Consider the following 26007-nt stretch of genomic DNA (forward strand, 5'->3'; position numbering starts at 1 on the left):
GGCCCCGCAGTGTCTCACCTCTGCCAGTTGTGGGTGGTAGTCTGGTGGACTTTGATGCCTGGGCTGGATTCTCACTGTGATCCTCAGATCTCAGCCTCTTGAGTAGCTGGATTACAGGTGTGAGCCACTGGCGCTTGTCCCTGACTTTGCGTTTTTCATCCTTTTTTTTTTTTTTTCTCCTGTAGTGTCAAGAATACCTGATCTATTCAGATAAGTGGCCCATGTGTACCTCAGCGTACTCTAGTGAAAATACCTGACAGGTTGAGCCACAAAGGCAGCCCCCCCACCCCATTCCTTCTGCTTCATCCACAGCCTTCCATAGCACACGCGGATTGTGCAGCTTGGGACCCAGCTTGTTGCTTGGCCTGTCACTCATGAGAAGGCTGGGAAGGCCGGGGGTGCTTGTCTTGTAGTTTGCAGGATGGGTGTTTGGAGCTACAACTCAGCACTTTGCAGCCTTGGCCCTGCAGCAGCTTCTGCACTGCACAGGCATTTTCCCACATGTCTGTGAGCTTAATATTCCTTGAGTGTGAAGCACACACTTGAGAGTGTGGGTTGGTTATTACTGAACTAGTGTCAAAGAACAGTTACACATAGGTGCTGTTTTTTAACGCAGCACCAGAGGTTGCTGGTTTCCACTAAGAACCCAGGCCCACGTCTGCATATCTGTAGTGAGGCCTCGTGGCTCTTCTCACATTTCAGAGAGCTGTGCTCCCTGGTGCTGGCATTTGAAGTCAGGGAGCCCCGGCCCTCTTGGTACGCTTGTCTGCTGTCTATAAATGCTTTCAGCCTCCTGAGCGCAGCTGTGACTGTTGAAGCCTGTCCTGTGTGTTTCTCAGCTCCCGGCTTTGTCCCATCTGCTGTTCACCTTTAGGTTTTATCGGTCAGCTCTCCTGCACCGATGCTGGCCTGTTCTCACAGACAGGAATTTCAGTTTTCACTCAGGTTGCACCAGAGTGGAAGCGCTTGTAAAGGGCTCCCTTTGGCCACTCATATTTGGCTTTCCCTCCACTGGCTCTGCTATTGGGCTACTTCTTCCTCTCTCCCCGCCCCCTCCGTGGGACGTCTGGTCCTTTCCCTTCATTTCTCCCCCTTGGGCATCTCTGCCATGACATTTTCTTTTCTCTCTCGACACCTTTTGGGGTGTGTATACTGGTCAGGTTTGTTTTAAGTGGGGCCACAGGTAGATGGGAGTGGCCGATCCTGGGAAAGTTCCTTTCATTCCCTCTGCATCACACATGCGCATTGGGAGGTCCTGCCACCTTGCTTCTGTGGTGGGAGAGAGAATGGTAGAGAGAGAAAGGTGGAGAGATTCCCTCAACTGGCTTAGTCACCCACATTCCTGCTTGCAGAAGCCGCTCTGTGTCCACCTGCCGCCAGGGGACAGAGGGCAGGAGCAGAGCTGAGCCCCTTATCGGGCCTCAGGCCTGGGCGGGTGCTTCCCGGCATCCTCGCGCTGTGTAGATGGTGTACGTGTCTGGCTGGCTCCTCCTATTCTCCAAACACTGGCGGTTTGCTCGGTCTGGGTGCTCTGCCCTCGTGGGCATTGCTGGCACTCCCCCACCCAGTTTCTTTCTCCTGGCCTGGCGGGAGAATACCATCCTCCTTCCTCTTCAGTGGGAGGGTCACTTTCCCGGCTCCCTCATGAACACAGGCGTTGTCTTTGTCTCCAGGGAGCTGTCCCTGCCATTCGCCTCCAGGCCTTCCTAGCTCTGCTCATTGGCCTGGGGACAGAGGAGACAAGGCTTTGGTCCCTTCCACTTCTGACATCCACAGGGCTGGATGCTCGCGCAGGCGCACCAGAGCTGCACACTTAGTCTGGCTGTGCTGTCTCCCCTTCTCCCACCACCCCTTGTGTTAGGAATGGAAGGACAGTCTGCCTCCTCCGTGTGCTGGGGCCAGTGTGTGTCCTCTTCCTCACAAGCATAGCACCGCAGGGAAGCTGACTCTCTCAGCACACTGTTTTCCTCATCCCTTATTTCCAGTGTAAGAATTTTTTTTCAAGTTGAAGAGGAAATAAAATCTGATTTGGTTGAAGTTTTGTTAACTAGTAGGTAACTATGAACCATTTTCCCAGTGTAAAAATAATAAATTGTCCAAAATACCTTTTAAATGTCACAGTGTAGAATTTGAATTATGAACGCCCTCAGTGCCCATAAATTGCAGCATTTTTATCAAAGAGCTAAATTGATTGTAGTTAAAACAGCTTTGTGCAGTCCTGAGTTAGTGTGTTTTATGCTCCTTTAGAGAGAAACAAAGGCCTGCAGCCCTCTTCACCGTAACTCTCTGTGCACCTGCTGCAGATAGCCGGGGAGCTGTAGCATCACAGATGGTCTTCTGCCTTACCTCGGCACTGGCCAGTGAAAGGGAGGCTTGTGGGAGAGGTTTGCCAGGCGAGTCTGGAGGAGACCAAGGGCCTGTCTTTGTGTCCCTCCTCCTCCCTCACCTGGAGGAGGGGTCGGCCTCTGTTTCAGTAAACCACAGTCTGGCGCTGTGCCATGCTATGCTGTGCTGCGCCGCGCGCGCCTTACGTTTCTGGCAAGAAGGGAAGCAGCACGTTCCACAAATGAGCTTCTCCCCTTAGAAGTTCACCGCCTTCGCGTGTGTGTGAACGCATGAGGCTCAGCATCCACAGCAGAGGGGGACAGCTGTGGGCAGGGCTTCTTGAGGCCCTACGCAGCACACTGGTGGGTGGGCCTGGCCTGTTTGGGAGGGGGCCGGAAGCCACACACAGACCACCAGGCTCATTTCCCGACGTGTTTCTGCAGGAATTGTCACGACTGATGCTCACAGGCCGAGAGGAGGGCTGGGGAGGAGTAGGAACTAGACGGGGGCCTTGCCCTTCCCCCACAGGACAGCAGGCCTCCGAGTCTGGATCTGGACTTCCGCCATGTTTGTGTCCCGAGATGCCGTGAGGAACGGTAGGGATGTTAGGGGAGAAGAGAGCATGCGCCCTCGAGTGAAGAGGCGCCCTGTCCTGTCCCCACAATCCGTGGCTTGGGGAGCTGTGAGCCACTCTCCCTGGCTGTAGTCCACTTAGTGAAAACGGTAGAAGCAGAAATGTCAAACTTCCGTGCCAGCGATTATTCCCAATGGCTCTTTTTTTTTTTGAATGGGAAATCCCCTTGCCCCCTTCCTCCCTCCCTCCCCCGGCACTCTCCCCCCCGCCCCCAAGCAGAGGGAACACTGGCTGGGACAGCTAACGCACAGCTGCACCTTCCCAGATGAGCCAGATGCAGAAGGAACCCCTTTCCCCTGTAGCCGGGCACTCCAGAGCTAGCTGCTCCCCACAGAGTGAGGCCCAAATAGCAGCCGCTCAATCCCCTGTGGCTTCCGGAAAGTGCTTAAAAGCAAAAGAAACAATGGTGCCCTTTCTTCCTGGTCTGCGGTTTCCTCGCGGTGCGGTCCGCTGCTCACCTGCTTTTCTTCGGCTGCAGGAGAAAGCACGCAACCCTGTGGATTTGCTGCGGACCCAGGCCACGCACAGCAAGGCAGGGGCAGCTGTCGGGCTCCCCGAGTACTCTCAAACCCGTTTCGGGGTGACCCAGAAACCTAATAAATTGCACTGGAGATTGAGCTCCAGCGAGATGCTGCCTCTCGATGCTGCTTGCCCAGATGAGGTGAACTCATGATGCTGTGGCCGGGAAAACGCCATTCACAGTGTCAGGCCGCGCCTTGCTGAGCTCTGCTCATCTCCTTGCTCGCCGTGCCGAGCTGTGCCGAGCTGTGCCGCACCTGCTGACCTCCACTGGCTTCAGCAGAGGCCGGGCTCTGCTTCCATCTCTCAGCTGCAGAGTCCTGGTATCCAAGGCCGGCCACCGTCTCGTGTGGTCTGCTCCGCACATCTTTCCTGACACAGGTGACCGAGCCAGCCGCGTGTCAGGACCGCCCTCACAAAGGCCACACTCAGGCAGGCAGACCACAGGTTTATTTATTTTTTTAGCTTTTTATTTTTTTGTCGGTTGTGGGTCTTGAACTCTGGGCTTGGGCTTTGTTCTTCAGCTCAAGGCAAGCACTCTACCACTTGAGCCACAGGGTCACTTCTGGGTTTTTTTTCTGGTGGTAAGAGTCTCACAGACTTACCTACCCGGGCTGGCTTTGAACCATGATCCTCAGATCTCAGCCTCCTGAGTAGCTAGGATTACAGGCGTGAGCCACCAGTGCCGGCAGAAGACAGGCTTTAAAGTGAGCTACCCCTTGTGGTGTGCAGACATGCTCACCTAGCACTTGGGAAGCTGGTCTAGGAAAATGACAAGTTTGAGACCAACATGAGCTACATAAACCCTGTCTCACACACCCTCAAGTGGGTCAAGCGTGTACTGATGTCTTTAATCCTGCTATTCAGAGGGCAGAGGTGGAAAGATCACACCTGAAGGTTGAACCCTAGTATCCATCAGGCTGGGGTGGGGCTACTTTGTGTACACAGTGTATGGAAACTCCCAGGCTATAGCGTGGGCTCGGGGCACAAGCTGGAGCTAAGGGGACCCTAGGTCCAGGGTAAACAGCCACATGCAAGACCATGTGGATGTGGAGTGCTAGTAGAGGAGATAGCAAGGCTGGACCGCATGAGGGCACAGGGGAGATGGAAGCTGGGGTGGGTGAGGTGGGAAGGGGAAGATGGAGTCTGGGGGTGGGGAGAGGCGGAGGGTGTGAGGGGGAGATGAGGCTGGGGTGGGCAGGGGCAGGCAGTTTCTGGTCCAGAACCTAGCTGAGAGGGGACGGGGCTTCTTGAAGGGAGCCAGCGAGGCTCGGGGGTGGGGCCGCTCCGGTGCAGGCGCTCTGGTGAGTTTTCTCATCACACGGGAAGGAAACCCCTGTGCCTGCCTGCGCCGCCTCACAGGCCAGGACTCTGGCACTGGAAGCTCACTGACGTCCTCCAGCCAGAAAGGGCAGGACAGGGCTTGAGCCTGGTGGCCTAATCCCTGTACCCATGCAGCGCTCAAGCCACCAGCTCCCTTGGGAAATGGAGTAGGGCAGAAGCATCCTGCCATCCATCCCCCTTCATTCCATCCCCCAGTCCTCCCTCCATTCTATCCCCCATCCCCTTCAGTCCACCCATTCCCCCTCCAGTCCTGCCATCCACCCCATCCTCCCTCTAGTCCATTCCCCCTGCCCCATCCCCTCCCCCCTCCCTCCTCCGTTCCATCCCCCTCCATTCCGTCCACCCCACCCTCCCTCCAGTCCTGTCATCCACCCCGCCCTCCCTCCAGTCCTGCGTTGACCCCACCCTCCAGTTCCCCTTGCAGTCCCTCTGCCTGTGCCTCCACCCTGTCTCCCTGCTCTCCCTCACCCGTGCCTCTGCAGGTGTCTTCCTCAGGCAGGTGGACGTCTTCTGGGGATGTAGCAGCACCTGCCATCCCTCTGGGACTGTGTTGGGGGCGGGCGGGTTGCATGTTCCAGGCTCTCAGCCCAGTTCACACGCAGTGCAGTGTGTGGGTTGGCATATGGGTGGCTGGAGTCGGGGTGGAGGCGAGATCGCTGTGGGCACCGTCTGATGCAGCGGGGACGCCCAGCGCTCCCCCAGCTCAGCGCGTAGCAGGTGGTGGCAGGTGCCGTGCACGTGAACTCTGGGACTGGACGGTTTGTGTCGTGTGAAAACCTGGCAAGGACTTCTTGGTTGTGGAGGTTGTCGGGATGCCCGGTGGAACCTGAGGACAAGCCTTCCTGGGAGGCTCTGGGGCGGCCCTCACTGCCCACCAGGAAACTCGACTTCCCTCGGTCTCTAGGACTGTAGAAAGGAGAGGGGCAGAGAGTGGCCAGCCAGTCCCGTCCCGGGACGGCCTGGAACCCTCTGCCAAACGTGGAGTCTGTGACCTGTCTGGGATCCCTTCCTGTGGCCAGAGGGTCTCAGATGCCTGCGCCCCATGGTCTGAGTCGCACACCCCATCCCATAGTAGGTGTTTCTTGGGCAGTGCCGCTGCGGCTCTCAGCCACACCCAGGTGCCTTTTGGGTTACGGCTGGAGAGGCAGATCTTTAGGATCATGGGGTAAGGGAAAACATTTGCTTTTCAGAGTTTTTTATTTGTTTGTTTTACAAGTTGAATTCCATCCCCACCTCTGAAAAAGAGCCAGATTCCAGCATCTCTTTCTAAAAAACCAAAAATAGGGACGTGATATTCATTACCGTCTCCGCTTGAGCACGTCATCCTCCTGTAAGCAGTTTATTAAGTGCCAGGTGTGGCACACCTGGAAGCCAGCGGCCGCACTCGGAGACCGTCAGCAACACTGGCCGTCCCCGCGTGTAGCCCCGCCAGCGGAGGGGCTGCCTCCGGGTTGGCCTGGCACCCGGGAGACCTTTGCCTGTGTCGGGGGGACGCCGCCCCACAGAAGGGGTGTGCTCCCTTCGCAATGACAAACATTGCAGTTTGGACCGCAGCTCTGGTCCTTCCTGCAGCCGAGACTCACTGGTGTGGCTTGCTGTCCTGACCTAGCGCCTCCCATGGAGTCCTCTTCTAGGCTCCTTCCTCAGCGGTGGGGACCCCCGACACAGCTCACCTGCTTTATTGTAATGCTGGAAGGTTTCCCTGGGTTTTTTCATTGAGCACTGTAAACAAAGCAAGCACTTCCTGACCTGAAACAGAAGGTTAGGCTGGTGACCGAGCTAGTTGGGTGGGAGCCACTGGGGGAGAGCAGCCCACCGCCCCAGCCCAGGTGGTACCGTCCCTCTGGTGGCCTGCACACCTCGGGTTTGGGGTGGGGCCTCACTTGCACTCGTGGGCACTGAAATAGCATAGACCTGGAATTCTGGGTGGATTTCTATCCCCCAGGGGAGGGCGCCCGTGAGACTCCATGGGGCCCTGGCCTAGTTGTTCTCTGGAATTCTGTTAGGCGGAGGGTCCAGTGGGGCCTTTGGGGAGGCATCAGCCCAGGAGAGCAAGAAACCGGGTGTTCCTTTCTCACAAGATTGAGAACCCTAAGGGCCACCTAGAGGCCACTCGGTACTGAAGCCCGAGGCGAACACCTTCCCGCCATGCAGGCCTGCTGGTGCAGCCAGGGTGCCCTGAGTCTCGGGTGTGTCTAGGGGCTGTCACCAGCCCACCCTGCCCCTCGGGGCTCCCCCCTGCTCCAGCAGGCCCCAGTGTTTTCCTGCTAACCCCATGGTCTCTAACGCCTCTTCGTCAGTCAGCTGCACCGCTCTGTCTCCACCCGTGCGGAGATCCCATCCCGTAGCTCTGTCTAACCCGTGTGTGGTAGTCGGCATCTGGAGATACCATCCTCATACTGTCCTGTGTGTTCCCTTCAAGAACTGGGTTTCCCTTGAGGAGAATACAGGTTCCCTGCCCTTCATCTGTCAGACATCATAGATGACATTTCTCAGTTTGTGAACCCTCCGGAAAGACAATTTGAGTGTTCTCTCTCTCCCAGTGTGTGAGAACTTATGTATTTACGTATAAAGACTGCACACAAATTCCATGCTTCTCAGCCAGGTGTGCCTGGGGTTGCATGGAAAGCTGCTAATCAGAGATGAACAAACACGTGTTTCAATCTGGGTTCCATTGCTCTAAAATTTCAGTGGCTGTGGGAGACATCTGACATCCTCTCCTAAGCCCTCCCAGCCGGCCGGCCCCAAGGGCAGCCATCCAGAGTGTATTGTTCCACAAGCGAAGCCCACGTCTGTCTGCCCCCCTCCTGCTCTGGTTTTCTTCTATAACATAATGTTTTCTGTGTGGCAGGTGGCAGGTTCAAGAAGGAGATTGTTGTGGATGGACAGAGCTACCTGCTGCTGATTAGAGATGAAGGGGGCCCCCCAGAGGCACAGGTGAGTATTTCAGGCTGAAGCCGGCTTTGGACCTGAGCTTCCTGAGCCATTTCCAGAAAGGAGTCAAGTGCCTTCACAAAAGCTCAGTTTGTGTGACTGGCAGCCGTGTTGGCACCATTGGGCTCCACTGAAAGCCCACATGCAGGGTAGTGTGTGGTGGTTTCCTTGACAGTCCCTGGAAGGAGAGCATTCTGGAAACAAGAGTGCTGTGTGGGAGTCCTCTGTCTCAGCTGACTTAGTCCCGCTCGGTGTTTTGTTGACATTGTGAGTTTCTAGTTCAAATGGAGCCGTGCTCTAGGAGTAGCGAGTCCCGTTGATGTTGCGGAAGCAGACTTAGGACTTCCTTGGCGTTCTTTCTGGAGCACCTCTTCTCGTGAAGGTGCAGCATGGAACTATAAGACGATTCACACAAAAGAGGTCTGGTGTGCTGCTCAGAGGTCTGGTGTGCTGCTCAGAGGTCTGGTGTGCTGCTCAGGTGATCTGGTGTGCTGCTCAGGTGATCTGGTGTGCTGCTCAGGTGATCTGGTGTGCTGCTCAGAAGTCTGGTGTGCTGCTCAGAGGTCTGGTGTGCTGCTCAGGAGGTCTGGTGTGCTGCTCAGGTGATCTGGTGTGCTGCTCAGGTGATCTGGTGTGCTGCTCAGAGGTCTGGTGTGCTGCTCAGAGGTCTGGTGTGCTGCTCAGGTGATCTGGTGTGCTGCTCAGGTGATCTGGTGTGCTGCTCAGAGGTCTGGTGTGCTGCTCAGAGGTCTGGTGTGCTGCTCAGGAGGTCTGGTATGCTGCTCAGGAGGTCTGGTGTACTTGCTCAGGAGATCTGGTGTGCTGCTCAGGTGATCTGGTGTGCTGCTCAGGTGATCTGGTGTGCTGCTCAGGAGGTCTGGTGTGCTGCTCAGAAGTCTGGTGTGCTGACAGGCCTGGTGTGCTGCTCAGGTGATCTGGTATACTGCTCAGAGGTCTGGTGTGCTGCTCAGGTGATCTGGTGTACTGACAGAGGTCTGGTATGCTGCTCAGGAGATCTGGTATGCTGCTCAGGTGATCTGGTGTGCTGCTCAGAGGTCTGGTGTGCTGCTCAGAAGTCTGGTGTTTTGTCTCGAATGGTGCTTTTCCTCTGAGATCTCTTTAAGATTTAAAAATATTTATCTTCAACAGACCTTAATATGCCAAAATATGAAATAATGTTTGATAAAATGCCATTTTACTTCTTTAACTAGTTGGTATAATTAGTTAAGGAATTGCTTTAAGAAAATAAGGCCCGTGGCAGGAAATTTGCCTCCTTTCTTCCTTTTTTTCCCTTCTTTTCTTTAGTATTGTGCATCAAAAGTGCTCATTCTGGGGGTGGCTCAGTGGTAGAGTGCTTACCCTGAGCTGAAGAGCTGAGGGACAGCACCCAGGCCCAGAGTTCAGGTCCCATGACCGACAAAAAAAAAAAAAAAAAGTTCATTGTGTAAGCAGAATCCTGTCTCTGCGACCCTGGGTGTCCCCTGGGCCAGAGTGCGCAGGTCAGTCCTGGAGGGGACCAGCCTGTGTTCCTGCGGACGCTGGCATCCCGAGGCCTTCACCAAGGCAGGGTAGCGCCCCCAGGTGGCTGCCAGCGACCCCAGCAGTGCCGAGAACTGGGGCCCCTAGCAGGTCACCTTGGCCTCTGGCTATGAGGAAGTGCTGACTCAGTTTCCCTGAGGACCAGCCCGTTATTCTGGCACACGCTTCCTCAGGAGTATTTAGCCTGAAATTGTCCCCGATTAAAGGGCTCCACAGACTTGGGGAATAGGAGGATAGAGCCTTTTAAAACCACAGGCCTGATTTCTGTCTTCCCGTCTTCCCGGCGTGTGGAGTGTTGATGGCCGGTACGTGAAGGTGCGGCCTCATACACGGGCTCCGGCGCCCTGTGTGGCTGACGGGGTGCCAGGGGAGAGCAGAAACTTGGCTGCTTTAGCTGCCTTGTGTTTTTCTTTCAAAATGGCCCCTTTTCCCATTCCCCATTTTTAGGTGGGTGTACCTTGTGTTTAGTGTGGGGTGTACCTTGTTCTTAGTGTCGGGTGTAGTTTTGGTGTAGGTGCTGGGCTGTCACAGCGCCCTCCTGGGAGAAGAGGCCGTGGCCAGCACCTCCTGTGTGTGGAGGTTCAGGGGTGCAGCTTCCGTGCTGGGAGCTGGGAGCACTCCCTCCTCCCTCGCGGGCTGGCGGGGGGAAGCACAGCTCCAGGTGGAGAGAATGGGAAGGTGATGCCGCCCCCCCCCCCCCCCCCCCCCGTCCAGTTCTGGAGCAGCGTGCAGCTCCCTCAGGTCTGCTTCACACTCTCCCTTGCGATGGATCGTATGTGTGTCCTTAGAGCCTTAGGACTTCAAGGGCTGGTCGCATAGCTGCTTCATGTAAGAGTGGACGTGTTTTTTAGTTGTAAGGGGAAATTGAGGTAACCCCTACGGCATCTGCTGGGGTTTAGGGGCCATCTAAACTTACCTAGGCACTGAAGCTTCTTTTTTAGGGAATGCAAACAGGATTTTTTTCTTTTGTTGCTTTTCTTGGTTGCTTCCTTTCCACCTGGAATGAGGAAGGTCTTGGTGTTGGATGAGATTTCACTTGGGACGAGGAAGGTCTTGGTGCGGGGTGGAGACAGACACCCTGGGCCCCTCCTCCGGAGACAACTCGGGAGCACCTGCCAGGGTGGGTGAGGGCAGAGCAGGACCAGTAGACACGGGTCCAACTTCTGTGGATTTCCCCAGAATAAGTGATCCTTTCCTGGCAGGGGCTCTGGGCGGGGGCCGGCCTCTGTCTGGCGAGGGGCTGCTCCCACAGTGGCAGCCCTGGGCAGTGGGTGGTGGGGAGCCTGGAAGTCCCGGGCAGGCGGTGGGGCTCAGGAGAGGGGCACTCTTGGGCTGGGTGCCCATTGATGCGTGCAGCACTGGGAAGGAAGAGCCGGTGTGGGGCCGGGGGCCAGGCCACGCTCAGCACCTGTCCTCACGGGGGGAGTCCAGGGCCCACAGAGGAACCTTCTTTTTTCTCTTTCCACCCCCCCTCCCCACCACCAGCGACCAGGACTCAAACTCACTATCTGATGTTTTACCCTCATTGGCAGGCTCTCTACCGCCTGAGCCACATCTCCAGCCCCTAGAGGAGCTGCTGCCCTGTCTGGGGCACAGAGCACGCAGGGGCGTGGGCTCTCTCTGAAGAGGGGCCTGGCGGGAACGGCAGCACTGGTCCGGGAAGCCGCGTGTGCTCTGTCGATGGGTGTGCGTGGTGCAGCCACCATCCGTGGTAACACCCAGCCTGGAGGCTGTCCCCCATCCGGGCACTCCCAGGTCTGAAGAAGACCCAGAGACCCCGGGGCCTCCTCCTCCGACCTGCACCCCCACTCAGCGCCCCCTCTGCCTTGCCTCTCTGCAGTTTGCCATGTGGGTGGATGCGGTCATCTTCGTCTTCAGCTTGGAGGATGAGATCAGTTTCCAGACGGTCTACCACTACTACAGCCGGATGGCCAACTATCGGAACACCAGCGAGGTCCCGCTCGTGCTGGTGGGGACCCAGGGTGAGTTTTAAGTGTGTGCAGTTCCTGCATAGAGAAGCCACAAGACACACACATTGTGTGTGGTTTCCTGATTTGATTCTGTGCACAAACCACCCACCTCAAAACAGTGCAACTACAGACGTGCTTTAGAAAAAATAGACTCGTTCCCTGTTGTTTTCTAATACCTTATTTTATAAAAAGTTCATAAGCAAAAGGCTTTCACTATAATAAAGTAAGTAAGCTTATTTAACCTTCAGTGTGCCGTGAACACTAGAGTTTAGCTGTGTCCTCTCCGTCAGCATCATGGGGTCTGTTGCTTTCATCTGTGCTTGAGAGCGCAGAACCCATTTCTGTGGGGCCCATTTCTGGGTTTCCTCTGGGTCACTTGTAAACCTGGCCTTTTAGTAACGTGCCCTGGAGTCAGCCTCCGGTCCAGGTTCTTGGTCTCTGCCCCTGTGGTAGAGCGGTCCCCTGGGTGCAGCCCAGGACCACCTCGGATTCTCTGAGCGCAGATGACATTCACTTTCAGACAGCTTTGTCAGAAATGTGAGGACATACAGAGTAGTCATGTTCTTAAAAAATCTCATGATTCCTTCCGCTCTTTCATGCACTGATTTTGCTGAATCCTCCAGGTGTTGCATACCTGGTATACAGGCCCGTGCCCTCCCGTTAGCGCACTCTCGCTGAGAAGCTGGCTGTGGATGGCATGCACAGAGCGCCACTGAGGTAGCGCTCAGGATGCCCTGAGAGGAAGGTGCAGGCTTGCCCAGAGCCTGTCGGTAGTGGGCTTATGTGCTGAGAAGTAGGGACTTGCTCATGAAGTGACAGCACCCTCCCACTGTGCTAGCTAGGACCTTGGAATTGGCTCTTTAAGGACAGCACCCGTGACTCCTGGAAAGCACAACAGTGCCTTGTGGCTCCTCTTACTGCTGAAACCCAAGGAGCAAAAAGCAGGTTGAACCTAAACCAGATAGAAGTTCTTTGTGCCCACAGCGCCCTCTGGTGGCCACTAGGAGGCAGCGATACAGAACAAAAATTCCTTGCTTGTTAGCTCCACCTGCTGTGGGTTAAACCATCTCTTAACATATACAGACCTCTTTCCTTGTCGTTACTCCTTAAACAGTGTAACAGCCACTTATGTAGCTTTTTACTGTCCCCAAATGGATAATGAATGGATAAATCTAGAGATGACTGAAAGTGTGAACAGGGGTCACAGAGGTCATGTGCAGGTAGAGCATCATTCTCCAGAACAGGCTGAGTGTCTGGGGCCTGCATGCCACATTGCCCTTTGAGGTGACCGAGAGGGTCTGAGAACTTTTAGTAAGTATAAAACGACCTTTTAACAGCACATTTCACTTACAGCTGCCTTACCGGCCAGGTGAAATATCCAAAGCAAGAGTGAGCTTGGATCCCTGGTGTTAGCCGAGCTCCGGAGCTGCCGGGCTCAGAGGTGGAGCTGAGGCCTCTCTGCTCTCTCAGGGACTTGCAGTAACTCTTGGAGTTTAGCTTCCTGTCTGGTGAAGATAGGACCACCAGCGTTTCTGATGGTGGAGGGCGGAATCGGGCTGGGGCCACGCACACCTCAGGCAGCTGGCAGGCCTGACTCTCGCCTCTTAGGAAGGGCTGCCAGAGAAACTGGCAAGGCGCGTTTGGTGGATCAGTCGGCATACAGCATGTGTGCTGGTGGTTGCTTTTGTTCCTTTTCTTTTTTTGTTGTTAGTCATGGGGTTTGAACTCTGGGCCTGGGCGCTGTCCCTCAGCTCTTCAGCTCAAGGCGAGTGCTCTACCACTTGAGCCACAGCGCCACTTCTGGTTTTCTAGTGGTTGTATCAGAGATAAGAATCTCACAGTCTTGGGCTGGGAAGGTGGCTTAGTGGTAGAGCGCTTGCCTTGCATGCCTGAGGTCCTGGGTTCGATTCCTCAGCACCACATAAGCAAAAAAAGAAAAAAGCTGGAAGTGGTGCTGTCACTCAAGTGGTACAGCACTAGCCTTGAGCTGAAGAGCTGAGGGACAGTGCCCAGGCCCAGAGTTCAGGCCCCATGACCAGACCCCAAAAAAAAAAAAAAGAATCTCACAGACTTTCCTGCCCGGGCTGGCTTTGAACCATGATCCTCAGATCTCAGCCTGCTGAGCTAGGATTACAGGCAGGAGCCACTGGCACCCGGCTCTTTTGTTTTGTTTTTCCCCTGTGGCTGGTTTTATCCAGGTCTTCCTTGGGCCTGGCATGGTGGCACATGTCTATAATTCCAGCCTTTGGAAGGCTGAGGCAGGAGGATTATGAGTTCAAGGCTAGCCTGAGGTACGCAGTTAAACACTGTCTCAAAAAGACCAAAAAAAGGAAAAGAGGAATGTATTGCTTCCTCAACGTATTCCTTTTTTGCTCTTGAGAAAGTGGGTGCCAGGCATGCTCCCCGAGTTTTCCCCGGGGTAGATGCTATGGCTGTCCTGGGCAGCAGATGCAGCGTTGCTCGGCCAGGGAGAGTCCCTGCTGGTGGCTTCCTTTAGAGAGTGAGCCTTCAACCCTTTGAATCATTCGGGTTAGGAAACCTCCGACAGAGGACTGCTGCCCTTCTCCCCAGCACACGGTGTCCAGTCCCTTCTGTGGGCTGTGGCCCAAAGGTGTGGGGAGGCCTGGATGAAAAGGGAGCTATGTGGGCATCCATGCTGTGCTGCTCGGTCTCCCCATCCATGCCCGGGTGCCCCAGGTGATGGGACCCCCACCCACCCTGTGGCCCGCAGCACTGGACGGTGTCCCTTGCACAGGGCCTGAAAGCCGATCCTGAGTGACCTGCAGGGCCACTCCCCTCCATCCCGCTGCCCCCCCCATCTCCCTCTGCCCTGCAGGCCGCTGCCAGCCCCGCTCCCAGCTTCCCCGCTTCCCAGTGGGTTCTGCTTGCTGCTGCTCTGACAGCAGGCCTCTCTCCTCCCGCTGTGGGCTCCGCAGGCATTCCTCGCTCGCAAAGGTGGGGACAGTCTTTGGACCCTTAGACGGCTCCTGCTGTAGAGCTGCGTTTTCCTCTTACTCCAAACCAACGCGCTCTGACTGCAGTCTCAGCAGCCGTCTGCTCACACAAGCTTCCTCCCACGGATGACGGGCTGTTCTGGAGTTTGAGGCTGCTATTTTGGGGAGTTGCTTTGCTTTCACAACTCGAGAGCCTGGAAGGAACTGCAGCTCCACTGGGACAGTGGCGGCTTGAGATCGTCACGCAGTCAGGAGAAGCCCGTGTGATGGGTGTGTGCGGTCGCCAGCATCACGCTTTGTTCTTCCGTTGCAGATGCCATAAGTTCCACGAACCCACGGGTCATCGACGACGCGCGGGCGCGGAAGCTCTCCAACGACCTGAAACGCTGCACGTACTATGAGACCTGCGCCACATACGGGCTCAACGTGGAGCGTGTCTTCCAGGACGGTAAACACACAGTGCCAGGCGCCAGGGCTTTGAGACACTGGGGCAGGGCGGGAGAGGGGAGCAGGGTCTCACCGGGGCAGGGTGGCAGAGGGGAGCGGGGCTGCTGGGTGGCAGGTGCGTGTGGTGGGCCGGCAGTGTGACCCAGTGGCCACTCTCCAGTCCTCTGCCTGCTTTCAGTGGGGTGTTCAGAAGAGACAGGACACCCACTCCAAACAGTCCAGTCCTGGGGCAGAGTCTGCATGTCCCATCACCTTTCCTGGGAACAGACACGCAGCATGGAGAGTCCCGTGAGCTGTTCCTCATGACTTCATTCTCAGTCAGCCTTCGATACTTTGCCATTTCTTTATCATAGTTGCTTTTTCTTAATCTAGTCCTTTCTTTAAGAAAAAGATGTTGGGCATGGTAATACATGCCTTTAATACCGGGATTTACCACATTTGGCAGTGTGAATTTTCCGTGAATAAATGAGCTGCTTATATACAAAGAATCTCTTAATACTAGAGACGAAGCAAGATTATGGCAAATCCTGCTGCGCATGGCATTTTTAGTGCTTGTTAGTTTTTATATAATCTGAAGGAAATAAATGACATCCAGGTTGACCATCATGGGAAGAGGGGGGGGAGGGGCTGCCCCTAAAATATTTTTATTGCATATGAGGATACTTTAAAAAAGAGAGAAGCGAGGTTCGTCTGTATTTTAAATGGCAGTTGTGTGGTGTGGTGTGGTGTGTGTGTGTGTACGTATGTACGTACATACCTGTCGCCACAGTACATCGCTGACTCCGCAGGAGCAGCCTCAGCAAGCACCCGTCTTAGTCCTCGAGGAGGAAACTGAAACTTGTACAGTTTCATAGTTCAAGAAATGAGGTCTGAGTTGAGTGTCAGTGGCTCATGCTTGTCATCTTGAGTCGTATTAGGTACTTAGGAGGCTGGGAAGGTTCTAGCCCAACCCAGGCAGAAAAATTCAGAAGGCCCCTTCTCAGCCTGCAGCTGGGTGTGGTGGTACACGTCTCCATCCCCAGCCGCATCGAGGGAGTCAGGTCTCTGGGCTGCCTGAACAGAAAAGTCTGTGAAACCCCACCTCCACAAGAGGGAACAGACTGCTGACGTGACCTTGACCGCAGCAGCACCGGCAAACTTAGAATAAGTGGATTGTGGTCCCGTCCCTGGGTGAGGAAACCTGTCTTCAAAAAAAAGAACGAAACAGTGAAAAATGGGGCAGGTATGTGACTAAGCCACACATCACACATCGCATTTCACAGGCCCTAAGTTCAAACCCCGTTATCGCCGAAACAAAAAGCAACAGAAAAATAACAAAAGCACAGAGTGGCAGGAAGCTTGGGGAGTGTGTCCGCGGTGGCCTTTGGTCAGGTGAAGGGGTGTGGTGTTCAGGGAGGGCAGGATGTCGCAGCGCACCTTTCCTGGGGCCAGCGCGTTACAGGAGAGGAGCCTGGGAGCTTGAGCAGCGCCATCTTGGGGGGCGTGTGGGGGGGGGGGGAGGCCAGGCCCCCCAGGGTGGTGCGGGCAGGCGGCCGGGGAGCCTCTGTTTTCTGCCATCTTTTCGGAGCTGGTGCTTTTTCACCTCTTTCCAAAGCTTCTGGGGTCTGGCTGTGGATCCAGTGTACGTGGGGTGCTTGATCTGCTGTGGTGAGCGTGTCACACGGTGAGCGTGTCGCTTTATGCCACAGTGTCTGATTCATTGCACTGGTCAGGCAGTTTTGTGAAGGCTCCAGATCTTCCTGGGCATATTTTTATGTTTTTGAAATTGTGGCATCTGACTTGTATATAAGGTTGTTGTGTTTGTTTGTTTGTGCAGTACTAGGAGTTGAACTCAGGACCTTGTGCTTACTAGGCAAGCTCTACCACTTGATTCAACCTTGAATCCTTGTATAAGTGATGTGTGTGTGTGTACATACGTGTACATGTACTAGAGCTTAAACTCAGGGTCTGAATGCTGTCCCTTTCTTTTACACTCAAGGCTAGTGCTTTGTCACTTAAACCACAGCTCCATCTGGCTCTTTGGACATAAGAGTTTCACAGACTCTCTTGCCCCAGCTGGCTTCGAACCACAGTGCTCAGATTTCAGCCTTCTGAGCAGCTGGGATTACAGGCATGGGTCCCGTTTGTATAAGAACTTTGAAGTCTATGCTGGTTTCCCCTCCGGTTGGGTGAGGTGCAGACATAGGTAGTGGTATGAAGAATTGTCTTCATTTCTCCTTCCCCGATTTGCCCCATGAGCCACCCAAGTTGTGAGCAATCTGGACGTCAGCGGCGCTGCATGTAGCATGTGATGCTTCTAGTCGCCTTTACCTGCCTCCCCAGCAGCCAGGGTACGTGTTGCAGGTACCGTGGCAGGGCCTGCTCCACCTGCCCCTGAACCTCTTCCTCCTGGTATGGATGCCAAGCTCCATTGGGAAACAGACATGGGGCAGCTTGCTGACAGCCCTGCTAGGCAGGTCAAGAGCCACAGAAGAAAGATGCATTGTAGGTTGTCATCCGCTTGCTGAACAGTCCCGGGTCAGCTGAGTATCTCATCAAGGAGACCTTCCATCCTCGATCAGCCTGTCATTCTTATCAGAGATGCGATCCCATGCCTGGTTCAGGGCAGCTTCTGTAAGGCCCTTTGGGCTGGAGCCTTCACCCCTGCCTTTGACCAAGCATACTTCGCGCTTCATCCTGGTATCCGGGCATGTGCCCGGCAGCCTGGTCTCTGCTCTAGGAAGATGTGTCGGTCCTTCAGCCGCATTGCCACCGGTGGCTGGCTTGCATTCTAATGGTAATCCAGATTCTGGAAAGCACTTTTTCAGCAGCATTCTGTTGGTGCTTGCTCCTACCTGCTCAGTTAACCTGGTCATAAGTGAGCCCCGATTGCTTGTCAGCAGGCAGGAAGGGACTGTTTGACTCCAGGGTTACGGGGTTAGGGGGTCTCAGTTTGCTTTCCATCCTTTGCCAGACTGAGACCCTAGTCTACACAGAAGTGCAGCTCATACCGCATGTCTGCAGCTGCTCAGGCCTAACCACAGGCTCCAGAGCCAGGGGCCGCATTAACAACCCAGCCGTGTGGCCCAGCTCGCGCACCAGAGCATCCTGAAGCACAGGCAGCTCCCCAGGCTCCTCTGCGCCTGCCTGGTGTGTGCCACCACACCCTGCTCACACCTCACTGCGTTGTTAGTGCTGCTGAAGGGCGTGGCGGTTAGGCCAGCCCCATTCTTCCCCAAGGCCAGCTTAACGTTCAGTGTTGGTTGCCCATGGTCTTACTTGTTTCTGTTGCTGCTGTTTTTCTTTTCTTGTCATGTGAGAAATTAGATTAGAGCTGTGTGTGTACGTGAGCGAGCTCGAGCCCTAGATAGACGAACGTGAGAACATGGAGCAGCTCGCGAGTCGTGGGGTGAACTGACGAGTCTCTACCAGTCAGTTGCTGTTGCTTTGTGACTGGAATTTACACGGAGGTCAAGGGCTTCTGATGCCCGCTCACGGACGTGAGCTCCGCGGTGCCCGCGTGGCAGGGCAGCGGTGGGGAGAAGCAGGACACGCCTCACCTTCCCCAGAGCTCACTCTGCTCAGTTCCCCCAGGGCGGTCTTGATTCTGGTGATGGCCGCCCTGCAGTCTCGAACCCTGAATGTCACCGGCTTCTTCTGTGCGGTCACTTGGCGGACACTGGGGCCCACAGGTGTGCCGCCCAGGGCGCATGTCAGCTGGGCGCGCCGGCTCTCTCCCGGATGGCAAGGATTCTGATCTGCGTGATGTAGACTTGTCCCCGCCAGCGGGTGGTGGAGCCGGAGGACGAGATGGCCAGGCTCCTCTGGGCTCCGGCCTTTCTCCTCCTCTCTCCTCCGAGCCAGCGCTGTGTGTGGAGGGTGCGCTACCACGGGCAGTGTCCCGTCTGTCTGCATTTCCAATTCAGCCCGTTTCCTGTCCACACACTAGGGTTCAGTCACAAACCGAAGCCATAACGCCCCAAACTAAAACCTTCCAAGGTTAAAATAAAATAATTTAAAAAAAAACACAAAAATGCTTTGAAGTTACTTTTTCTGAACATTTGGGCTCAAGCATTCTCAGCACGTGTCCTGTACATCTGGCAGATGAGCCGGCCATCCGGCCCCTGGGCCGCTCTCAGACTCATGAACTCTGGGCCGCATCGGGACCCCGAAGTTACCTCGCCACCCCCAGCATTTCCGGTACTAATTTGAAGATTGTTTGAGATGACTTTCCTTGTGTAGTCTGAGTGTTTCTCAGTGTTATCATCTCAATTATTTCACATTGCAAGTATGAACTGGCCTGTTTCTCCTTAGAGTTTATCTCTGGTCTGTTAAGCTGTTCAGTGGACCAGAGGCTGGACTTTTTAAGGAGGAATTCTCTGCTTAGCTTGAAATCACCTCTGAGAAATAGCCCCATGATCATTAAGGCCCTTGGTCCACAGGCTTTGGCCGCTGCCCCAGGCATATAGAGTGGCATAGGTATAATTCTGAAGGAACAACATTTTGAGTCTGTTAGACTGAGGATCCTAGTGTCCCTCAAGGTGCATGGAGAGTGTAGCGGACCCTTTAAGGGGCGGAGCCTAGTGGGAGGTCTTCAGGTCATGGGTGGCTCAGCCTTGAGGGGATGTGGCGACCACAGCTCCTCTTGCCTTTCACTCATCCTGGTCACAGTTGCAGACTTGCTGCGCCGCAGGCTCCTGCCGTCAAGTGACTCTTCACTTATGGCCCGAGCAATAGAGCCAGTCACGTGGACGTGAACTTGTGGAAATGAACTGTTTTCTCTTTGTGAGTTAATGATCTCCAATATTAAGGCTGCCAATCACAGATTCTTCCAAAAACAGTAGGAAGATGGGGCCATACTATTGATGTTCTTAGAGGATGTACGAAGCCTTGTATTTTATAATGCTGTGGAAAAGAATAGAAATAGAAGCATTGGTCCTTCCTGGCTATTTCTTACCCTGTGTCTTAAGGTTTTCATGCTGTGTCTCTCTTCTGGGAAACACTAAATGTACTTGGATGCGTGAATGCATGTGGACATGCGTGCATTAACTCTGCGTTGCCAGAATTAGATCATTAGACACTATTAGTAAATGCTCTTGGATTTTGATTTTCATGTTCAGACTCATCTCTGCCTCATAGAATTAATTTTATCAATGACATAGGAAATGGTTATTTTAATACTTGCCTGCACTGCGCGTCAGGGCTGTGTTTTGCCCCAGGATTCCTCCCTAATGACTTTAGCCAGCTTGAATTAGCTTGATGTATCATTAATGCCTACAAATGGCTTTTATTTTTGTTCATAATCTGTTCATAATGCCGTGCATTCTGCTCTTCCTAATGTTTTTAAAATAATTAAGCAGTGATGTGCTTTGTGACCTATTTAGCCCTCCTCAGAGTCACTGAGCAAAAGAGTAAGAAAATATCACTGAAGAGGGGGAGGCGGAAGGCCTTACAGTCTTTGTGGATGTCACCCGGAAACTTCCGAGTCTCCCCTTACTGAGAATGAACATGGCTCGCTTTTGGTAACTGTGGTTCACGGAGGCACTGTCTATAAACCCGAGGCCAGCAGCACTGAACGTGTGGAAGAGAGGGACACGTAGTCTACTTCAGAGGTCACCGTGTTCTTTGCCGTGACAGTTCACGTGAGCTGACAGAGGTTGGGCCACGTGAGGGGGAGGGGGGTTGGAGGGCAGGCATGGAGCAGATTATTGGTGACCCCTAAAGGCAGGCTCTAGAATCTGGGTTCGTTGGCATAGTTCAGGCAGAGCCACGGGAAATGTAGCAAGGAATGCAGCACCAATTTTTACCAGTCTTTCTGATTTAGGAAGAAGTAATCCGAAGAGCAAAAAGAAAAATATATTATGAAAACTTGGAGGAATAAGTTGGATTCTCTTTGCCTTGACAAAGAGCAGATGGATTATTCTTGTTTTGTTCTTGTTTCGGGTACCAGTACAGGGCCTGGCCACTGTCTGTTAACTTGCTTGCTCCATTGTCGATACTCTGCTGCGTGAGCCACAGCTCTGCTTCCAGCTTCATGCTGGTTAAGATGAGAGTCTCATGGACTTGTCTGCCTGGGCTGGTTTCCTGCCGTCATCCTCAGATCTCAGCCTCCTACGCTAGGATGACAGGCGTGAGCCACCGGCGCTCAGCCAAATGCTTCATTTTGTTTTTTTTTCTTAAGAATGTGAAATATGGAAATAAACACCTACCCATTACTTCCCAGTGGCGATCACTGTTATAGCCTGGTGTGAGGTGTGTGTGTGTGTGTGCGCGTGCGTGCGCGTGTGCATGTCCACGCATGCGTGCATTGTGTTTAACGCCTGACTGCATTGTGACATTTGGTAACCTCCTTGTGCCAGTGTCTTTTCTCCAGTGTAATCGATTACTAGGTTTTGCACCGTGTTCCATCCAGGGCTATAACTGCATCTTGGACTCATCATCTGTTAGACATTTGGTTGTCGCTCTTTGTTTTCCTACTTAATTTCTTTTAGGGTCAGAGCTCAGAATTGTGGTGTTCTAACTAAGGACTCCGCCTTAGGGTCCATCTATAGAATGAGGTAGCTCAGCCTTAATACCCGCAGGGTTTTACAGCTTTGATCCTTACAGTCAGATTCTTCCTGCAACGTTTTCCCCTGCAGCTGGCCACCCTGGGTATCTTTGTTTTCAGAACTTTTATTGGCTTGTAGAAAGAAAAAGTCAAGGATTCGTTCAGGTAGGCCTTCCCTTAACCGCAGGTCCACCCTTCTCTGCTATCAGTTGTTTTTGGTACGAGCTCAGCGGTCCACACCTTGGGTGAGAAAGTTCTGGGCTGACAGGTATTTGGGCTGATCACAAAGCCGTTCCCCGGGTGCTATGTGCAGGTCACACCAGGGGAGACTTCCCAACTTGTGCCTCGGGGTCAAGTTAGACTGCTCTGTAGGGTGAGACAGCTCCACACAGTGTCAGCTCGACAGACTCCTTGGGGAGCCCCCAGGAGCCCCACCCTCACCCCCGCGCATGCTTGGGGTGGCTGCAGCTGCAACTCCCTTCCACTCTTCTTCAGCTGTAGCTCTGTAAAGTCCACTTGGACAGGGCCTGCTTTCCAGACACCTAATGCACACGCCGTGCCATGGCTGAGCATAGTGTCTCGCTGTTACCACAGGTTGCAAATACCACCACTTAGAAGAGCATCCCTCATAAGTCCCTGCTGTGATACGTGAAGGGCTCAGCCCTAAAGGCATTCCCTTGTTCCCCATGTCCTCCCGGAGGGGGTCAGGGAGCATGTGGCCCCACCACCCCTCCTTACCCCGTGTGACCTGATACTGGTACAGAAAAGAGCACTCCCACCGCGCCCTGTGGGGGGCTGTCTGGCTTCCTTCTCCACTGTCAGTCCGGATGGAGCCCGGACTCCCCTCCCTGGGCTGTGTGACTGTCCGCGTTTGCAGGAGCAGTGTGTGGTCCCTGCTGCCTGTCCTGCATGCAGCTGAACTTCAGGGTGAATTTCTTGGTCTGTGTGTTGCGTAGTTTCAGAAAACCCACTCATTTAATTTTGTGATTCAGCCATAAGAACAAAGTGCTTGGATTCAAGGAAATGCTTCCAAACCCGCAAGATTTTGTTACTAAATGCACAGTCAAGGAAGTTCCTGCATTTAAATTACTGTCTTGCCCAGTCTACACATGTGTGTGATTTGAGTCTTGAGATGCTGTCCAGTTCTGCCCTCGCTCTCAGGGGATTGAGTGGTGCCAGTCCTGTTGGAACGTGCTCTCTGTAACAAGGCAGATGCCGGAATTTAGGTCTGTATTTCTTGGCCACATAGCTTCTCATCTGAATCTTTTCCTTTTTTATTATTTATTATTTACTACTTGGTTGTTATAGAATGATGTACAGAGGGATTACGATGACGTGAGTGAGATAGTGAGTGTATTTCCTTTTGTACAGTGTCTTCTGTTTCCTCCCTCCCATCTCCACCCATGTCTCCTTTGATTTTGAATATCGTGTTTAAAAGCCATTGGTCCCATTCTAATCTAATATTTTTGCAGGGATGCAAAATCATCCCAGCACCCATGCACGCTAGGCCAGCACTGTTCCAGAGTCAGATACCCTCAGCCCGCCCACGACTGCATTCTAAAACCGGGTAGTTAACTAAAATACTCCTGGTGATTTATCAAATGTACGTGTATCGCACCGAGTTCTTGGTTTGAATGCAGTGCCGTGGTCAATGCAGCTGGCTCCCAACACATTCCTGAGTGAAAATCCTCCTCACCAAGACATGTTGAGGAGAGTGAGCACTGGGTCTGTGACTGTCTCTGAGAACCGCCTATACAGAAAGGTGGTTTGCTTATGTGGTGCTGAGCAGAAAAAGCCAGAAGTGGCGCTGTGGCTCAAGTGGTAGTGTGCTAGCCTTGAGCTGAATCGCTGAGGACAGCGCCCAGGCCCAGAGTTCAGGCCCCACGACCAACAACAAAAACAAGATAAACTGTGGCCTTGAATGTATATTACATTGCTTAAACGTAATCATGCTCATATTTTTAATTAAAATGTTTAATACTGATGTATATCTTCATTGTCTAATAGCAAGAAAAATGTAGGTATTAGGAATACAATAAAATATTCACAATTAAAAAAGAAAGGTGGTTTGTGCATCCAGGGACTTCTGCAGTTCACTGAGTGGCCACCAGGGGGCACTGGAAGCCCTCAGAGGGATTCTTCTCATTTGTATTTTTTTTTTTTCTTTTGCTGTCACCATGGAGAATACTGACATAATAAAACTTAACGCTGGTTTAAGAGACCATTTAGACCTGTAATAAGACACACTCCATAAAGTGTGTGAAGTTACTGGATCAGCAGCTCGCAGATGCAGAAGTAAAAAACTTTCATTCACTGGAATGAGGAGCAGAACAAAATTAAAGAGATAAAATTATGTATTCTGTGGTTAAAGGGTTCCAAATGTCTTCTTCTCCCTCCTGCATGGCACTTTGCAGAGGGATGAAGGGAAATTTGACAGCAGACGTATGGTTCAGCCCGGCGTTCCGCCTGCAGAGTCGGTGTCTGTGCCCAAGGTTCCCAGCACCTGCGCGCTGCACGGCTCTGAGGTCGCTGAGTGTTCAAGTCAGGGTGGGCATGAGGGCCGGACAGGCACACATGGCCACACAGGCTGAGCGCTAGGTTGGAGTGCCGCCAGGCAGCATACACTTCATGCCCCTTGTCCCAGAGGCTGCGGACTTCATTTCTTGCAGTCCAAAGTGTCTAGAGGGAGATAAGGGACAGAATCAAAGGCTGTTCTGGGTGGAGGAAGGAAATTGGTCCTTTAGGAAAATGTAGCTTTTCTCTTGCAGATCTGAGGAGGGTGGTTACCTTACTGACTGGGATGTTGACTTTTCCAGAATGTTCACAGTTGTCTGTCTGTGAGATTAGCAGTGTGCTGGAGGACCACAGAGATGAGGTCTTGCTTGGGGAGTGGAATCTTGAAACTTCTGTCTGCTTCTGGGGCCTGAACTTAGTGTCTGAACACTAACACTTAGCTTTTTCTGCTCAAGGTTAGCACTCTACCACTTGAGCCACATCTCCACTTTGGCTTTTTGTTGGTTCATTGGAGATAAGAGTCTCGTGAACTTTCCTGCCTTGGTTGGGTCTTCAGATTTCCATTTTCTGATTAGCCAGTCTTGAGGTTTGTAAGAAAGAGTCTCCCTCCACCCCCCCGCCCCCGCCCTCCTCAATGTAGAGAACCTTTCTGTGTTATATGTGTATATGCGTGTGTATACATATATAGTATATACATATATAAATTATACAAACACATATATCTCAACTGCAGAAGTCCTAGACTCTCAGGTCAGAAAAACTTCTCAGTTTCTTTACTTATAAATTGGATTCTACTTCATTTCCATTTTTTCAAATGAAAAATATATCAATCTCAAAGCAATTATCTTTCTACTAATCAAATTTCTTTTATCAGAACACTTGCAACTTTGAATATCTGCAATTCATAAATAAGGAAATGCATTTTGGAAAGGTGTATAATTAATTTTCAGTCCTTGGAACAGCAGTGTGCCAGCGGCTCATGAGGAAGAGACCGGAAGCATGAGTGTTGACTTTGCCAGTGTGTGGGGCGCCTGGGGGAGGGCGGCTTTCAGCGGCCACTGTCAGTGCCCAAGAGAATGCTTCCTAGCGCCTGGGAGCCGGAATACCAAAGGGGGGCGGGGCCTCTGCCTGCATCCACCTGCTGAGGCGGGCTGTGCAGGGTTGGCATGCACACGTCCCTCCAGGACCTGAGCTGACACCCGGCATGCTCCTGTTTGGGGCTGGCAGAAGGAGCAGCCTTGCGGGCCAGTGTCCAGTGAAGGCAGAGCAACTGGCTCCATCTTTGTAGCCAGCCAGACTGCCCTCATGGGTCTCTTATGGGAGAAGCTGCGTCTGCTTAAATGCAGTGTGGAAAGCATTCATCTATACGGTTTCAGCATACAGACCTTGGCAGATTTCCTAATATCTCCAGAATGCATATTAGGTGCCTGCTCCTGGCGTCCCTCTTCCTGGACATCTCTCCCGTGGACTCTAGCTGAGAGTCTCTTGTAGCTTCACCACACAGTTTCCCTGCTGCCATGTCTGTGTGCCTCCTCAGGGCTCCTCCTCAGAGCACCCTCGGCCCTGACCACGCACTGGCCTGGCAGCACACTGTGGGCAGCGGAGGGGGGTGCTGGCTTGGTCTTCCTTGCCAGTACCCTGCAGCTGCCCGTCCAGCAGAGGAGGAAAAGCCAAAGTGAAATTGATGCAGCTGGGTGTAGCTCCTGTCCAGCATACAAGAAGCCCTGGAGTTGATCCCAGCACTGCAGGAAACAACGTAAAAACTGGAGAATCGCCATGAGATGGCTTGTAGGTCACTAGGAAGCAGTTGTGTGTGAGTGTCGAAGTCAATATTCTCTCATTGTAAGTCTTGTTCCACTTCACGTTTTATTGTTTGACTTTTCTACAGTCATGTGAGACAGAATAACTTTTCAGATGACATCGTACCCCTTTGTTTAGGTAGGCTTGCTGTTAACATCCGTACCACGACAATTAGCCAATGAAGTGTCCCTCTGACCTTCCTCGTTCATTGACACTTGGCTGTCCGTGTTTGGCGCGCCCTGTGGAAAGTGGAAACAGATTTATCAGAGGTTCCGGGAGCAAAGCTCATGTGGGAGTGCTCTATTTTTAGGAAATAGTTGAAGTAAGTGAAGCACCCCGGAGCCTAGAGGCTCCTGTAACTTTGCTCATGGCGTGATGTACCAGGTTTCTCTTAAGGGTCTAGTTAATTATGTGAAGATGTTTGTCCCCGAGTGCGACCAGTGGCAGGGTTGTAGGTCCTCATCCCAGATGCTGCTCGATCACCCCAGCCCAGCACTCCAG

The 26007-nt window shown here is 53.2% G+C and overlaps 1 protein-coding gene across 2 annotated transcripts in view; it reads left to right on the forward strand.

Moving 5' to 3' along the window:
* Nucleotides 1-26007, forward strand: part of Agap1 (ArfGAP with GTPase domain, ankyrin repeat and PH domain 1) — a 474515-nt gene that overhangs the window by 187278 nt on the left and 261230 nt on the right. For both annotated transcript variants that reach the window (XM_042678805.1, XM_042678806.1), the window contains exons 4-6: nucleotides 7674-7759; nucleotides 11136-11277; nucleotides 14533-14667. In XM_042678805.1, coding sequence (XP_042534739.1) covers nucleotides 7674-7759; nucleotides 11136-11277; nucleotides 14533-14667 — 363 coding nt within the window. The remainder of the gene's footprint in view (nucleotides 1-7673; nucleotides 7760-11135; nucleotides 11278-14532; nucleotides 14668-26007) is intronic.

Source organism: Dipodomys spectabilis, unplaced genomic scaffold, assembly GCF_019054845.1.
Source record: "Dipodomys spectabilis isolate Male_0828 unplaced genomic scaffold, ASM1905484v1 ptg000049l, whole genome shotgun sequence".
Classification (NCBI taxonomy): domain Eukaryota; kingdom Metazoa; phylum Chordata; class Mammalia; order Rodentia; family Heteromyidae; genus Dipodomys; species Dipodomys spectabilis.